The sequence below is a fragment of the Leptonychotes weddellii genome, chromosome 1, assembly GCF_054177405.1.
Source record: "Leptonychotes weddellii isolate Sample4059 chromosome 1, ASM5417740v2, whole genome shotgun sequence".
Taxonomy (NCBI): domain Eukaryota; kingdom Metazoa; phylum Chordata; class Mammalia; order Carnivora; family Phocidae; genus Leptonychotes; species Leptonychotes weddellii.
The window spans coordinates 5,002,284-5,018,778 of record NC_138369.1 but is presented as its reverse complement, the minus strand read 5'-3'; the positions used below and the strand labels follow the sequence as shown (position 1 = coordinate 5,018,778).

Here is a 16,495-nt window from a genome sequence, read left to right as displayed (position 1 = left end):
CCAGATGTGTCTTGTGTCTTGTGTGGGGGGCCTCACAGATCCACCCGACACCTCGACCCAGGTGCCTGCCTCGGGCTGGTGAGGGAGGCCAAGACCCCAGCATGTTTATAATACAGTGGCGAGGTGGGGGTGGGCCAGGTTCCCCCACCCAGCCCGCGCTTACAGATGGGGCTGGGCGGGAGGCCAGGGGCAGTGTTGGGGGGGAGTCTGCAGAAGGAGTTGAGGTGTTGGCTGGAGGTGGGAGAATGCTGCTACTCTCTGGAATCACAATTAGAGGTCAGGGTGGAGAGCTGTGGGGGGGTGGGTGGGCGGGGATCAGGCTAAGAGAGCCTCATTTAGACCAGAGGCTGGCTTTTTTCTGTAAAGTCCCAGATAGTGAGTAGTTTCTGCCTAGCACTCTCTGTCCAGCTACCCTGCGGTGTAGACAGCAGTAGGCCAAGGAGTGGGTGTGGCTGTGTGCCTAGAAAGCAGGCAGAGGGTGGTGGCTGACCCTGCATTAGACCCTTGCTGCTCAAAGTGCATCCCACCATGGCAGCATCTGTATCTCCTGGGAGCTGGTCAAAGTGCAGACCCTCAGGCCCACCTCATGCCTGCCAACTGCGGGTCTGCATTTTAGCAAGATCCCCAGGGGAGTCCTGTGTACCTTATTTTGAGAAGCAGTGCTCTAGGACACAGAGTAGGTTGCAACTGGGGTGGCTGGACCCCACCCCCAGAGTTTCAGATTCTGCAGACCTGGGCCGGCTGAGGATTTGCATTTCTAACAAGTTCCCAGGAACTGCTTATGCTCCATGGGCCACACTTGGAGAGAACTCTGCCTCCAGACACGTGGGGAAATGGGTGGGCTCACTTCAGAATCATCTGGGTGCCTACAATATTTTGAAGGTGATATCGATGATCTATGAACACATTTATGTTCCTTGCTTATTTATTTTTAAATTTTTATTTTTTAAAAGATTTTGTATTTATTAGAGAGAGAGAGTGTGCGCACGAGCACAATTAGGGGCAGAGGGAGAGGGAGAAGCAGACTCCCCACTGAGCGGGGAGCCCAACGTGGGGCTCGATCCCAGGACCAGAGATCATGACCTGAGCCGAAGGCAGATCTTTGACTGAGCCACCCAGGCGCCTCTATTTTATTTTTTTTAATTTTTATTAAGATTTATTTGAGAGAACGCATGAGTGCACAAGCAGGGGGAGCAGCAGGCCGAGGGAGAAGCAGGCTCCCCACTGAGCAGGGAGCCCCATGCGGGGCTCGATCCCGGGACCCAGGGATGATGACCTGAACCGAAGGCAGACGCTTAACTGACTGAGCCACCCAGGCGTCCCTTTATTATATTTTTAAAGATTTTATTTTTAAGTAATCACCCAACAGGGGGCTCAAACTCAACAACCCTGATCAGGATTAAGAGCCGGCATGCTCTACCGACCCAGCCAGCCAGGTGCTCTTGTGTGTTTCTTGTTTAAAAAGTAAAATCTGGGGGTGCCTGGGTGGCTCTGTCGTTAAGCGTCTGCCTTCGGCTCAGGTCAGGATCCCAGGGTCCTGGCATCGCGCCCCGCGTCAGGCTCCCTGCTCAGCGGGAAGCCTGCTTCTCCCTCTCCCACTCCTCCTGCTTGTGTTCCCTCTCTCACTGTGTCTCTCTCTGTCAAATAAATAAATAAAATCTTAAAAAAATAAAAAGTAAAATCTGACCCTTAAGGCAGCCGCTCCTTTCCCTTTGGTCCACCGCCCTCCCTGAGTTCCTGGTCACTCCTCCTCCCCAAGGTACATCCTGCCACATTTTTTTTTGGCGGGGAGGGGACTTGTTCAAATTTTCCTTTCTTCCTTCTCCCAGACTTGAATTTCTTTTTTCTTTAAAAAAAAATTTTTTTTTTTAAGATTTTGTTTATTTATTTGACAGACAGAGACACAGCGAGAGAGGGAACACAAGCAGGGGGAGCGGGAGAGGGAGAAGCAGGCTTCCTGCCGAGCGGGGAGCCCGATGCGGGGCTCGATCCAAGGCAGACGCTTAACGACTGAGCCACCCAGCCCCCCCCTCCCAGACTTGAATTTCAAGTCTGATGTGAAAGAGAACTTCAGGTGCTCTCGGCTGGGTCCCCTCACAGTTTACGGAGGGTTTAGGGTTGGGGTGGATGCAGCTTCTCAGTTGCTTTTTGGGATGCCTTGTGGAGGTCGGCATGAGGTGGGGAGAGCCCGGGTGCCAAGTCTGATCAGGGGGCGGTTATTCCAGCAAGGGGTGGGGTAGGCTTCAGCACCCAGCAAAGGACATGAGCATCCACAGCCTAGATGGAACTATTGAGCACCTACCATGTGTAGCCCCGGGGATGGTCTTGGGCAGGAAATAGCTGTTGGTGGGGGTGGGGGGGAAGGGGCCCCAAGGGAGCTGGGGGAGGGGGTGATCCGGGTGGCGGTCTGAATCGGGTGAGGGAGCCGTGTTTAGGAGGCCAACCAGGATTTGAGGTTTGGAGTCCAGGAGGGCGGTCCTCACAGGGATGGAAGGTGCAGGATTGGAGGAGTGAGCCGGGGCATGCTGGGATGCCAGGGGGAAGTGCAGGAGTCTGGGTTCAGCCTCCTGAGGTGCCCCCCAGAGCCCCTGGAGAGTGGCTTCTAGGCCCTGCTGGGTGAGGGGCAGATTGCAGAAGCAAGGGTAAGGGGGCAGGAATGGGCCAGCCAGCCCTATCCAGGAGCCCAGCAGTGAAGGATGCAGGAGAGAAAGAGTGGGAGGGGAAGAGAGGGGCTGTTCCCCTAGGGAGGGATGCCTGAGAGCTTGTAGGCTGGGAGAGGGCCCAGGGTCTGTTTCTCCCTGCTGAGGGTGAATAGGGACTTGTGGACAAGGGAGGTGTGAACAATCTATAGGATGGGGGGGAGGTAAGAACAGATCGGGCAGGTTTCCCATTGAAGTGGCTCTGACAGGATGGTTTGGGCTGCAGATACAGTCTCTACTGAAGCCCCAGATTGGGGGGGGTGGAGTTGGGGGGGGGGTGGGGGAGCGGAGTAAGGAAGAGGAAGGAACCCAACACCAGCCCTTGGTGAACCAGGCAGGTGTGATGCTTCCCCTCATTTAATAGACCACGAAGCAGGTTCTGAGAGAAGAGGTCATTTGCCCATGGACACACATTCATTTTTCCACAGATATTTATTGAACACTTACTTTGGGTCAGGTGCTGGGGTCACAGCTGAGAACAAAACAAAAGCCCCTGCTCTCCTGAAGGTCACATTCAAGCCCGGGGTGGGGGTGGGGATGAGAACACACAGATCAGTGAGCGACACATTTTCTCGGAAGGGGAAGACTTTGTGGTGAGAAAGTAGGGTGAGATAAAAGGGATCTGGAGTCAGGGGTGTCATTTTAAATGGGAGGGAGGGGGAGCCCAGGATAGCCCTCACTGAGGAGCAAGTGGGGGGGGCATGTGCAAAGGCCCTGAGGCAGGAGTGAGCCTCCATGTGTAAGGACCAGTGCGGAGGCTGGTGTGGGTGCTGGGGTTGGGGGAGGTGAAGCTGGGGAGACAAGGCAAGCTGCAGGGATTCTGCAATCGCAAAGCACCCTGTAAGACTTTGGGTTTTGTTTTTTGTTTACTTTTCTCAGAGCCAGAAGGAAACTTCTGGAAGGTGTGGGGCAGTGAAGAAGGAAATTGAGGCAAGCTAGGATGAGGGCTACACCAAAGTGGTTGCTGGAGGTGGTGAGAAGTGGGCAGATTCTGCACATGGATTTCCCTGAGGATCCGGGGGTGAGGGGCAGTGAGGGAAACAGGTGCTGAGTGTGACCCCAACGTTGGCCTGAGTGGCAGAGTGGGGTCCCCTTTGGAGAGCTCAGGTAGGCAGTTACGCACTGGCCTGGAGTTCCAAGGGGGATCTGGAGGAGGCAGAAATCGGGTGAGCAGTGGGTAGACAACAGGTGACCTAGAGCTAGCTCTAGCCCTGGCCCGTCCTGGCCCCAGGACCCCTGGGTGCCCCTGGAACGCCCTCCCCAGCCCCCTTGGCCCAGGCCCTGGCTCCCAGGTCCCGGGTGGTCCAGTATGGGCCTCTCCTCATGGATTCCCCTCCAGGGGGCCTGAGAACCACGTGAGCAGACTGATTCTTCTTTTTTTAGGCTAGGAATTGGGGGTGAGGTGGCGGGCGAGGAGTTTAACGCGGTGTGTCCTGCGATCCTGGCCTGCCCCCCTCCTCAGCCCCTGGTGCAGGGACTGACCCTGGCCAAGCCTGGGGCTGGTGCCAACTAGGCCTCCCGAAACCCGTGCCGGGGTGGGGCCAGCACCTTTGGACTGGGTGAGCAGGCCACCCTTGGGCCTGCCTGCATTTGCTGAGTGCCTTCTGTGTCCCAGGCCCCAGGGGTGGGGTGGGGGTATGGTCTCCTCCTGACTCCAGCGGACGGTGGGTGGGCCTGACAGAGGAAGCACACGGGGGCCTGAGGCAGCCGCCACTGCTCTGAGGTGGTCCTCTGAGCACTTGAAAGCAGGGACATGGGGACAGCCAGCTGGGCTGAGGAGCAAGGGACAGACCCTCTGGGGGGTTGGCTGGAGCCCGGGGGTGGGTCAAAAGCCCTTCTTCCGATTGGGCAGGAGAAAATGTGGCCGGGCCCTTAGCCACAAACTGTTGAGGATCCTCAGAGCCCGGCTGTGGGCCTGGCTGTTCCAGTGTCTGGGGCAGGGGAGCGACGCAGGGGTGCACCTCGCAGGTGGGCTGGGGACTGTCAGGGTCTGGGTCTTGGAGCACGGGCCAGTGAACCCCGGGGGGACCGAGGTGGCGGGTGGGCGGTCAGCACGTGGCCAGCCGGTCACACACCCAGCCGTCCAGCCGGCTGCCGCAGAAGGCATCGTTCCACTCTCCGGAGCCCTGCATCATCACACAGTCCTCGCCTTGGCCCCCATTGTTGGGCTCCCCCGGTCGCCAGTTGCTGAAGCAGAAGGGTCAGAGAATGGAGGAGGGGGGAGGAGCCCTACTGCCTTCAGCCTAGACACATCCGTCAGAGTCTGGGCCCTGCCCACCCCATCCCTGCAGCCCAGGAGTACCCTCCCCGCACATCCCCTCACCTCCACCTGGGTCTGCCCCCCAAGCCGGTCATTGCAGAGAGGCACACCCCCTCTCTGAGTCGGGGCCTCATCCCCCCTACGTTCCCCCTCCTTACCTATAGTTCAGGGGGCCCTGGTCCATCCAGATAAACTCCCCCTCTCTGTCCAGGTCCCGGAGGCCAATCCAGGTGCCCTTCCTGTTGGCATGTCTGGCCAGGAAGTCCTGGGGAGCAGGACAGGACTGGAAGGGCTGGGGAGTTGTGCCCGGGTCCCTCCCACCGTGCAAGAGGTCGAGGTGGGGATCCACACCCCCCTGCCCACCGAGCCCAGGCCCACCTGCTCCTCTTGGCTGTGGATGCTGACCAGCCGCCCTTGCAGTTTGCTGCAGGCAAACCGGGCCTGGATCCACTTCTTGGGGCCCTCACCGAAGTAGTAGCACTTCCTCTGGAAGTTGACCCAGTTCTCGGGGCACGTGTTACACAGGGAGCCTGGGGTGGAGGAGAGGCTCAGGCGGGCAGCTGTGGTGGGCACCGTGGCGGCCGCTGTGGCTGACGCCGTGACTGGCACCGTGGCGGATGCCGTGGCGGGCACCGTGGTGGACGGTGTAGCTGGCACTGTGGCGGGCACCGTGGCGGGCACCGTGGCGGACGCCGTCGCGGGCACCGTGGTGGATGCCGTGGCGGGCACCGTGGCGGGCACCGTGGCGGACGCCGTGGCTGGTGCTGTGGCTGGCCCCGTGGGTATGATAGGCAGAGTGGGTGGCAGCATCTCTCCTGGAGTCACCCCTGGGGTCCGGGCTGAAAGCAGACCCACCCCAGAGCCTAACAAGGTCTTGCAGGCTGCCTTCTCCGGAGCTCTGACGCCGACGTGCTCCCCGGCAGGAGCAGCTCAACAGCCAGCACCATCCCCACGAAGACCCCCACCGGAGCAGAGTGCCTGCCACGGACCCCCAACATCAAGGCCAGCAGCACCTCAGCCTCCGCCAGCACCATCCCCACAAAGAGACCCACAGTCAGCAGCGGGCCAGTCACCATCGGCATCCCCACGGCATCCGCTCCATGGCCCTCGGCACCTCAGCTACCAGGTGTGGTTTGTGAGCACCACAAACACCTTCACGGTCAGAAGCACCTCAACCGCCAAGCCCTGCCAGCGACACCTTCGTCACCACCATCATCACCGGAGGGACCCAGGATTGCCGGCAACCTCTCTCTGCTGCTGCCCCCACGGCCAGCGCCGCTGCCGACGTGGTGGGGCCAAGACTGCAGCAATGCGTTCCCCGTGTCTTGTCCCCACCATCGGCTCCGATGACAGCCCTGGTCACCCTTGCTACCTGCACCCCCAAAACCAGACTCTAGCCACGTTCGGGGACCGGAGATGATTTTTGTCTAGTTGGAGGGATTGATCGGGAGAGCTCATGGGGGGCTGGGTCCGCCTGGCCTCGACCTTGGGCTGCCTTGGTCTCTGTCTCCTCTTGCGCCCACCCCGAGGAAGCTCTCAGGCACTGTCGCCACCACCCAGCACTCCCAGGTGTGAGGTTAAACCCACTGCTACTGGGCGGACTTGCTCTTGATTTAAAATAGATTTTCTTGGACTGGGGGCCTGGGGTCCACAACCTCCGTGCGGAGCAAAGCTGGATGTGTTTCTCACACATGAACCAGTGACCCGTACGTGGCCCTTGGTGCAGGGGGGTGGGGCACATTAAAACAGGAAGAGAGTATCTCTGGGCACTTGAAGACAATTTTGAAGGGTAGGGCGCCTGGGTGGCTCAGTCAGTTGGGTGTCCTGCTCTTGATTTCTGCTCAGGTCATGATCTCAGGGTCATGAGATCGAGCCCCGCATGAGCACAGAGCCTGCTTGTCCCTCTCCCTCTGCTCCTTCCCCCTGCTCATGCTCTCGTTCTCTCTCTCTCTCTCTCTCAAATAAATAAAGAAAAAAAATCTTTGGTGCGGAGGAAGAAAACTTTGAGGAAAGTGCCCTGGCGGAGTGTTGCGTAGTCATCGAGAGACAGCCCTGCAGCTGTGCTCAGACCCCAGGCCACACCAGGGACTGGGTAGGAACTGGAAGGTCATCCATCAGAGCGAATGTGGGCCCAGAGGGACCACAAGCCAGTTTCTTGTTGAGATTCCCACAGCCACACAGTGTCCCAGGGGACTGCACTCCTTCACACCAAGCACAGAGCCTTCCTCTTTTCTTTGCCAGTTGGGGCAGCTGGGACTTCCCAGAGGTGGAAAACCAAAAATCAAGGGTGAGGGTGAGGGTGGGGGAGGACATCAGGGCAGTAACACCCAGGTTCCTATCCCAGGTTAAAGGTGCACTGATTGAATGTCTGCTCTTCCTGCAGCCTGCTGCGCGGCCCCCCTGACCCTCATGACCACCAGCATCACCCCCATCGCTGCAGAGGTGACCCCCTTTGTCCCCCCTGGCTAGGGCAGTCTTCCGGGAGGGCCGTGGCTGAGGGCATCGTGCTGATGACTCTCTGCTGAGCCACAATGGGCAGAGGAGAGAGAGACAAAGAGAACCCAGAGATGGCAAAACAATGCTTTTACCTGGAGGAGGAAAAAAGTGTTCGAGCGCCCCCCGCCCCCCCCACCTGCTCCAGGTCCTTAGAGGGAAGAAGCTGGACTCAGAAAGAAACTCTTGTGTGTCCCCCACGGACCCTGCCACACGCATAAGCACACACCCATCCACGTTGTCACGTGCACACGTCTACCACACATTCAAATGCACATCACCACACAACTGTGTTGTCACACACATGTCCCAACACACCAACTCACCGTTGGATGTGTGTAGCTCTATCCACAGCTTCACCACCTCCTCCTGGAGCCTTTCCAGTGAATGTAAGGCTGTGTGTCTCTCGTTCAAGCCTTGGGTGATTGGGTGGGGGACAGTGGTCAGAGACAAACTTGCAACGCCCCCCACCCCCCCCCCCATTCCCTCCCAAGGCTCACTCAGGGACTTGAGGTTGCTCAGGTCCGAACGAAGTCCATCCAGGCTCCGGGAGAGCTCAGAGTCTGATGGGGGTGGGCTGGTATGAGGGTTGGGAGTCCAGAACCCCCAGCCACTGGTCCCTCCCAGCTCTAGGACTCCCCCCCCCCCAATTTCTCACCCCGAGCTTTCATTCTCTTCTGTTCAGCTTGGATTTCCTCCATGTTCTGTGACACCTGGGAATCTGGTTGCAGGGGAGGGGGCTCAGTGGTAAGCCAGTCCTCAGGGCCCTCCCCAGTCTCCCATCCCCCCCCACCCCCCATGTCTTCAGGGTCACCTGCTCATTTTGTAGTTCACAGGTGGTCTAGTGCACTGTGCCCACAAGTTAATCCAGGTTTCCCCACCCCCACCCCTCTCCTCCTCCTAGACCCGAGCTGACATCCCTCACCCTGGGCTTTCTGGGCCATCTGGTCTCCGTTGTGTCTTTCCAAGTCCTTGGCAACCCGAGAGACTGGGGTGGCAGGAGAGGAGATGTGTCTTCAGGAGCCAGGAAGGCAGGTTCCTGAATCGCTCCCCTCTCCCTCCCCTGGCCCCAAGTGCAGGACCCCCTCACATGGTCACAGGGCCTGAAGCTTTTCGTTTTTCATTTTTGGGGCAAGAGTACTCAGGAAAATGCAGGCCAGAATAGAATGAACACCTGTCCCTCCCCCACCCAGAAGGAAACGTAAATGCAACAGGCATTTCTTGAAAGCTCACTGGACGAGGGTCTAAGTGCTTCACAGGCTTAGCTTGTTTCTGCCTCGACAGCCCTGAAATGATGCCCATTTTGCAGGTGAGGGAACTGAGGCCTGGAGCAATTACGTAGCATTCCATCAGGCACTTCTCAGCGCCCCCTCCCCTCCAAGAGTCTCTGGGTTTTCACCCCCAGGGGAGGGGGAAATGCAGGCTGACCCTCAGTTCCGGGGCGGGGGCGGGGGGGGGACACTGGAGCCCAGCCCTTCTCCCATGTCCCACAGTGGTCAGTGGCAGAAGCAGGACAAGAGACCCCCTCCCCCGCCTCGGCCCCTCCATACCGTTCCGGGCAGCGGTTACTTCTAGCTGTTTCAGATTCTGCACAGTGTCCCAGTCTGGGGAGGAGAGAAGAGAAGGGGAGAAGACGGGTTTCCAGGTGCGCCCCCCCCCCAGCCCACCTGTCAGCTGGGGTTGAAGGCCTTGGGCATACTGTGTGGGAGGTGTGGGAAGGGCGGGAGCCAGGGGTGCTGGACGGGGTGGGGAGCTCTCAAGGGTGGGCAGAAGGGGCTTGGGAGGGGGCCAGTGAGGACAAGGCGGGAGACACGGGGGGAAAATTGGACTCCAAGGAGTGTGTTGGGCTTCCCGGGGTTGGAAAGTGGGCTTCTGGGAGGGAACACAAGAGGGAGACCGCATGGGGCTGGGGGTATCCTCACGCCAGAAGAGAAGCAGGGTCAGCAGCCCAGCCCACAGCAGGATGGTCGCCAGCCCCACCAGCATCAGCTGCACCCCCTGCCCACGGCATCGCCGCCGTCTGGAAAACTTTGGGAACTCTGCTGGGTCTGGGGAGAGCACCAGAGGGGGAAGGTTGAGACTGGGCTTCAACTGCCTGTCTCCCCATCACCCAGAGCCCCTAAGTCCCGGGAGCCCGTCCAGAGCCCACACTAACGCAGTGGTCTCAGGGGACCCCCCGCCTCCTCTGCACGCCTTCCCTGCTGTCTGTCGTACCCACCAGCGAGCACCCCACCCCCGGACTTTGTCCCTCTCTGCATGCATGCCTCTCCGACTCTGTCCCTCCCGCCGTCCAGCCCCACGTCGGTCACTCCTTCTGCCCACGCCCCAGTGGTCAGCAAGCCTGACTGGGGGCCAGGTCACTGTCCAGAAAGATGGGCCCAGGACCAGGAGCTGAGACCCTTCCTCCACGGCCCCTCATCAGATGGCCAACCCCCACCCAGCTCTCACCCGTGGTCCTCTTCCCTTTTATGGGTTCAGTTACCCCCTCACACGCCCATGCTCGATCTCCAGCCTCATGCCCAGAAAGCTGGGTCTTCCCTCACCTTGGACCCCCAGCCCTCACTGTGGGCCTGGCCCAAACTCAGCACATCGGCTTTCAGTTCTTCCTCAATATCCGAGCTCTTCCCCAGCCTTTTCCCGGGATGTCAGACCCCCCGGGGGCCTCACCCCAATCCCTACCTTGTGGCCCCACCTTGGGTCCGGGCCCCCTCCCCTCATCCTGGCTGTGAGGATTCATCACGCCGAATTCCCCTTGTTCTGAGTCCCCGTTCTACTTGGCTTCTAATTCTATCCGGCTCCCAGCACCCCAGCTGAGGTGGGGTTTTTTTGTTGGAGGGCGTTGAGTCAGGGAAGGGAGGGTTCTGTGGCTTCCCTCTCCTTCCTGGCTCTGTGCCCAGAAGGCCAGTCTGGGCTCACCTCCCCCTGGCCCCTGGCTGGGCCTTCTTCCCAGAGAGAGACCCAGGAGCCCCTCTCCTCTCCTGGGTAAAAGGTAGGAGGTCAGGTGCTTGGTTTTGCCAGTGTCAGCACCAGAGACTCCTCTCACCTGAGTACGAATGCTCTTCCATGGCAGTCTTGCTTGGATTCTCCCAGCGACAGGCTGCTCACCACCAGACAAAGCAGTCTACTTAACAGGTAATAGCTCCGGCCGGGATCTGGGTTCTAACGAGCAGGAAGGGTAGATGTCAGGCTCCGGACAGCATGTGGGACCTGAGGAGCTCAGTGACCATTGGCTGATTTTGTTTAGTCCATGGCCAGGAGTCAATGTTGCATTTAACTGGGAGATGCAGCTGGTTTGGAAGGTCACAGGCCTGAGACCAGAGGTGGGCACCCCGGAGTCCAGCACATGCAAGGTACACAGCAAGTGCTTGATAAACGCGGCAAGAAAGTCATTCGTCCAACTTCCTCATCCATAAAATGCCAATGTTAATAATACCTATGCCCAAGGGCGGTGATGTGCTCCTCATGAATATGTAAAGTGCTCTGAACAAGGCCCGGCACATAGCACCACAAATAGAATCAGCTTGTTACTATTGCTGCCTGTGCAACCTTGGCCCGGGACTCCATCTTTCTGAGCCTCAGTTTCCCCTCTATAAAACAGGAATGATGATCGCATCCAACTCAGGAGATCGTGGTAGGATCAAATGAGATAATGTGTGTGAGGCTTTCAGCGAGGTGCCCTATGCCCACAGTGGGTCCTCAGATCCTAAACACTTATGAGGCATCTACTGTGTGCCCGGTCATGCTGGGAGGTGCAGAATCTCTGCCACCAGACCTCAGTTTCCTCCTTTGCCAACGTGCCCAAAGCATCTTTAGAGTCTCTTGACTCTGGGGCGCCCGGGTGGGCGTCCAACTCTTGGTTTCGGCTCAGGTCATGATCTCAGCTTGTGAGATGGAGCCCCAAGTTGGGCTCCAGGCTCAGCGGGGGGTCTGCTTCAGAGTCTCTTCCTCTTCCTCGGCCCCTCCCCCAGCTTATGTGCGCTGTCTCTCTCTCTCTCTCTCTCAAATAAATAAATAAATCTTTAAAAAGTCTCTTGACTTTAAAGACTGTGCCAAAGACTGTGGGTTTGGGGGTCAGACAAGCCTCTTGTCTGAGGTTATAGGCTGTCTCTCTTGCTGTATGACTCTGGGCAAGTCACTTCCCCTCTCTGAGCCTTGGGGAAATGGAGACGTGTGGTGACCAGGCTCTGATTAATGGCGGCTCAAACTGGATCTTTCGCCATCGTGGAAGAAGCCAGAGGCGCCACCATCCCGCTGCCCAACCTGCGTGAACCCACGCTGGACGGACCTAAGGCTGAGTCCTGGCTTCTCCCTGAAGGCGCGGCCTGGTTGGCTCAGCTGTCAACCAGGGGTTTTGGTGTGCGAGGCCCTGGCACACAGTTTCTGCTCGGTTAACCTCCTGGTGGGGTGCTGGGGAAACTGAAGCACCAAGAAAGTCATTCGTCCATGTCACACAGTGGTGGGACTGGGACTTGAACCCAGGACGTGTGACATTGGAGCCTATTTGCTCAACCACATGGTGGGGGGGGGCAAGACCTCCTGGTAGGTGTCTTCTGGTAACCTGACACCAGGCCTGACGCCAGGCCCTCTATCTAACACCAGAGTTCCCAGCCCTGCTTCCGGCCTTCCGTGGCTCTCCACGGCCCCCTGCGATCAACCCCAGCACACCCCCCAAGCTCATCTGTTCTTTGCAATCATGCCAGGCGCTGACTTCCGCCTCCCCAACCCAGGACCCTGCACCTCCAGCGATCCCGCCCATGCCGCCCACCGCCCACTGCCCTTCCTTCATGCAGAACTGCCCCCCCCACGCATCCTTCAAGACTCAGGCTGGAGGTCGCTTCTTCCAGGGAGCCTTCCCTGTCCGCTTCCCAGGGCCAGCCCCGACACACACGCGCACAGAGGGTCACCTATGTGCACACACACTCACACACACTCACACACTCATGCATATCCTGCACTCACATGAGTTGTGAGCGTGTCGCTCTCCCAGCCCGTCGGGGCCGACTGGAGAGGCCTGTGGGGCCGGAGGCCACAGTGAGCTTAACCTGGGAGAGAGAGTTTCTTCTGAAAGCTCACCCGCCCACAGATTCTATTTTCACAGACCTAATTATGGGCTCACCACCTGGTTAACCATATCATACACATGGCCTCCCCTGGTGCTCCCCACAACCCGGTAAAGTCCATACTATTAATAGCTCTCTCCGTCACTCAGGTGAGCCAACGCAGGTTCAGAGACGCTAACCTGCATTCCCGGAGCGCTGCAGGAAGTAACTGGTAGAGTCGGGACTGAACCCAAGTGACTAGAAAGATCCAGGAGATCACATAACATCTTGGTCAAATAGTGACAGTTTCGTTACACGGTTGAATTTAGTAGCAGCAGAAACTGGGCTCAGTGCCCAGTGTCCTAGGACAGCAATTTAATGTCCACAAACACTCCGCGAGGTAGACGCCTTTGTTCTTCATGCTGCCTTATTGGTGTAGGATGTGGGGCACAGAGAGGTTAGGTAACTTGCCCGAAGCCACACAGCTCATAAATGGCAAAGCCAGGATTTGAACCCAGGCAGCGTGGGTCCCAAGTCTGCTGCTCTAACCACCATGCACCTGGCCTTGTATTTATGAGGCCTCCTTCTTGACACCTCACACCCTGCTCTTCCTCCTGAAAATGTATCCTCTGTTCCTTAACCGTCTTCCCAGTCTTGTCTGGAGAACACCCCGTGCCCAGCCCCCACCCCTGGATAGGAAGACACCCGCCCATGCCCCTGTGTCCCACTTCCCAGCCAGGACTGGGCTAGGGAGGGTCCTGGCTGAAATGTCTCCCCTGTCCATCAGACTGTGTTTTCAGCACCGAAGGGCAGCCCTCAGTACGTGTCTATTGACTGAATGACTGTTGGGTTGAGGCTGTGTATTCAGGGCCCCTGACTGTCCCTCTCAACCTTGATCTGGGCTAATCGTGGGGATTCGGACCCATTGCATGATTGGCCAACTGACAGAGGATTGTCATTTTTTTTTTTTTTTAAGATTTTATTTATTTGTTTGACATAGAGAGAGAGAGAGAGAGAGATCACAAGCAGGAGGAGAGGGAGAGGGAGAAGCAGGCTCCGGCTGAGCAGAGAGCCTGATGTGGGGCTCGATCCCAGGACCCCGGGATCATGACCCGAGCCAGAGGCAGAAGCTTAACCGACTGAGCCACCCACGTGCCCCAGGATGGTCATTTTAAGTAGGGAAGAGAGTTGTCAGGTGGGCACCAGAGAGAGAGGTCACTGGGGCTAGACATAAGGCAGCAGGAGGCTTGGGTGGGGGGACCCTGGGTGTTGTCATGGGGGCTAGGTGGGGGTGGGGACACTGGGGAGCTGTCACCTGGCCCAGGTGCCAGAGGAGGTGTGTCTGGGGCGGCGGCTGTGGGAATGAAGAGAAGCAGGTTGTTTTGGGAAGGCACCGGCCTTGGCAATGGGGGAGGTGGGCAGGGGAGGTACTCAGAAGATGCTGTAAAAATTGACTGGGTCTCAGCTGGAGTCCTTGATGGACAATGGGGCTGTCCTAGTGATGAGGACACAGGAAGGAAGGAGGAGGAGAAAGTTTGGGAACACTCCTTGTTGGGTCGCTGTGAAGACAGAGGATGGGGTAGGGGATGATGAATGGAGGACGGGGTGGGGAAGCAGTTTGGTGTTTTTGAGCTTCTGGGAGCTCTGCAGGCCCTGTGCTCGGGCCCCCGTCCGCACTGCTGCCCACTATCCCCACCGTGCCCTTCTGGGGGGCAGAGCAGCTCCTGTGATACTGGGTCCCTGCCAAGACTTAGCTTAGACAAGACGATGCTTTGGGGGTGAAATCTCCACTCCCCTACTTGGGGGGGGTGCAGCAACGTTGTCATGCGATTGACCCCTCCCTCTTCCTTTCTGTGGTATCAACCCACCGCTCTGTTCACTTTAAGGGAAAAACAGGAAACTGTGCGGATGTGGGCCCCGATCTGAGGGTGTCAGTTCTTCTTTCAGGTTTGGGATCCTTGAGCCTGGGGCAGCCCCTTCGCTCATCACAGACCTGGATCCATAGGAATGAGTCAGGGGTCCGGCAACAACCATAAACGATCCCCAGGCGGGTTCCCACCCCAGCCCCAGCCCTGACCCTGCTCGACCCCGACTCACCCCCAAGGATGTTCTGATCCCCAACGCCCCTCACCTGTGCTCTGTGCTGAGGAGGAGCCGCATCCACCCCACTTAACTTAGAACCTCAGCACCTGGGACAGGGCCCCGCGTCCAAAGCAAATGTGATGAAGGAACATTTCCACTCTGACCTTGACCCCATCCTGGTGGCACAGCCCTGGGCTCACCCCACCTGATCAATCTCTCCTGGTGTTGCAAAAGGGAGAAAGGAAGGGGGGGTGTCAATCCAGGAGGGCTTGCAGGAGGAGGTGCCTCTAAAACTGGGTTTCTCATTCTCAGCTCTGTGGGCACTGGGGCCGGATGATTCCTTGCTGTGAGGGGGCTGTCCTGTACATTGCAGGATCTTTAGCAGCATCCCTGGCCTCCATCCACTGGCTGCCAATAGCTGTCCCCCTTCCACCTAGTCACGACAGCCAAAAATGTCTCCACCATCACTTAACGCCTCCTGGCGGGGGTGCAGAATCACCCCCAGTTGAGAACCACTGCTTCAAAGCATGATTTATAGACAAAAGAGAAGGTTCTGGCTTCAGGCTTCAACACGCCTTCCCTCTGTCTCCTTCTATCTCTCCATCTGCTGTGGACCAATGACCTCTTTTCCTCTTTGGTCTGCTCAACAACCATGACTTGAGCACCTACCGTGTTCCAGGTTCTGGGAACAAGATGAAGTCCCAGTTCTTGTGAGGGAGGTTTTGTTTTTTCATTGTGATAAAATATATATCATATAAAATTTACCATTTTGTCATTTCCAGTGGCAATAAGGACGTTGTGCAACCACCCCCGCCATCCATCTCCAGAACTTTCCATCTCCCCAAATGGAGACTCTGTCCCCATGAAGCACGGACTCCCCACCCCCTGCCCCAGCCCTGGCTCCCACCCTGTCCTCTCTGTCTCTGTGCACGGGACTCCTCTGGGGACCTCCTGGGAGTTGGGTCCTGCGGGATGTGTCCTTCTATGTCTGGCTTATTTCACTCAGCATAATGTCCTCAAGGTTCATCCAGGATGCAGCGTAAAAACAAAGTTTAAAATTCACAAATCCGTGGGATAGTTTTAGGGGGTGGAAAGCAGGGTTAGGGTACCTGGGGAAGAGCTAGTTTAGACTGGAGGGTTCTGAACCCGGGGCGCATGAGGTGACGTCTGAGCAGACCCCTCTGGGGCAGCTGGAGTTTCCTCCTCAATGTTTCAGCTGCCAGAGGTCCTCCCCTGGGGCTTTGCAACCTCAAAGCCTTGAGCTGGTGCCCTGCCCCCTCCCGGCCAGGGGAAATTCACCCGGTGCTCACCCTGGGGGCCCCAGGTCTCAGAGAGGGGCTACCCTGCAGCCTCTCCCGACCTTGGCCACGTGGCTTCCCCAGCCCACCCTTTTTGGGTCTCAGCTTCCCCTCAGGAGGAGGGCACTGGACTTTGGACCTTGGGAGCCCCGTAGTCCTGATCCTCTCCTCCCTGACAGGCACGGAAGCCTCATAACCTCTTGTAGGACCCCAGTGCTCCTGCAAAGTGGGAATTCTGAAGAACCGGGGGTTGGGCCCAAGTGACAGCGTCTGTGACTCAGTAGAGTGAGGGATACGGGGGTGGGGGGCCCCCAACACGCAGCCACACAGATGCACACACACGAGGTGATGTGACGTCATTTGCAGAGACACATGCCGAGATTCACACAAACACAACACGCTCCAACCACAGAGGCAGACGACACCAAACCACCCACACACCACATCCACAAAGATAAAGACCACGCGACACAACCGAACCACAAATCAACATCCACACGCACACAGATGCAACTCAATAAAACTGCAGACACACAGAACAAACACATACACAGATAAACAGAGACGCAGACAAGTACACAGAGAAACACACCAGTACACATAAACGACACACAGAATAAGGAC

General features: G+C 57.8%; 1 protein-coding gene across 6 annotated transcripts; it reads right to left on the bottom strand.

Annotated features, from left to right (window-relative positions):
* Positions 1-3,112: 3,112 nt before the first annotated feature.
* Positions 3,113-12,503, bottom strand: FCER2 (Fc epsilon receptor II). Of its 6 annotated transcripts, none has more exons than XR_014142818.1 (11): positions 10,132-10,259; positions 9,375-9,500; positions 9,003-9,056; positions 8,378-8,440; positions 8,111-8,173; positions 7,953-8,015; positions 7,779-7,868; positions 5,338-5,798; positions 5,118-5,224; positions 4,248-4,886; positions 3,113-3,845 (listed from the first exon to the last, which is right to left on the bottom strand). XR_014142818.1 is itself a non-coding variant. In XM_081811797.1 (11 exons), exons 2-11 carry the CDS (start codon positions 10,515-10,517, stop codon positions 4,748-4,750), a joined length of 1,188 nt encoding a protein of 395 aa, XP_081667923.1. In that variant the 5' UTR covers positions 10,518-10,611; positions 12,412-12,503; the 3' UTR covers positions 3,113-4,747. The 6 variants fall into 6 exon arrangements, 5 of the variants coding, with proteins under 5 accessions (XP_081667923.1, XP_081667920.1, XP_081667911.1 ...); XM_081811797.1 differs by lacking the exon at positions 10,132-10,259 and adding exons at positions 10,496-10,611; positions 12,412-12,503 and having other exon boundaries at positions 3,113-4,886; XM_081811794.1 differs by lacking the exon at positions 10,132-10,259 and adding an exon at positions 10,496-10,851 and having other exon boundaries at positions 3,113-4,886.
* Positions 12,504-16,495: the final 3,992 nt, after the last annotated feature.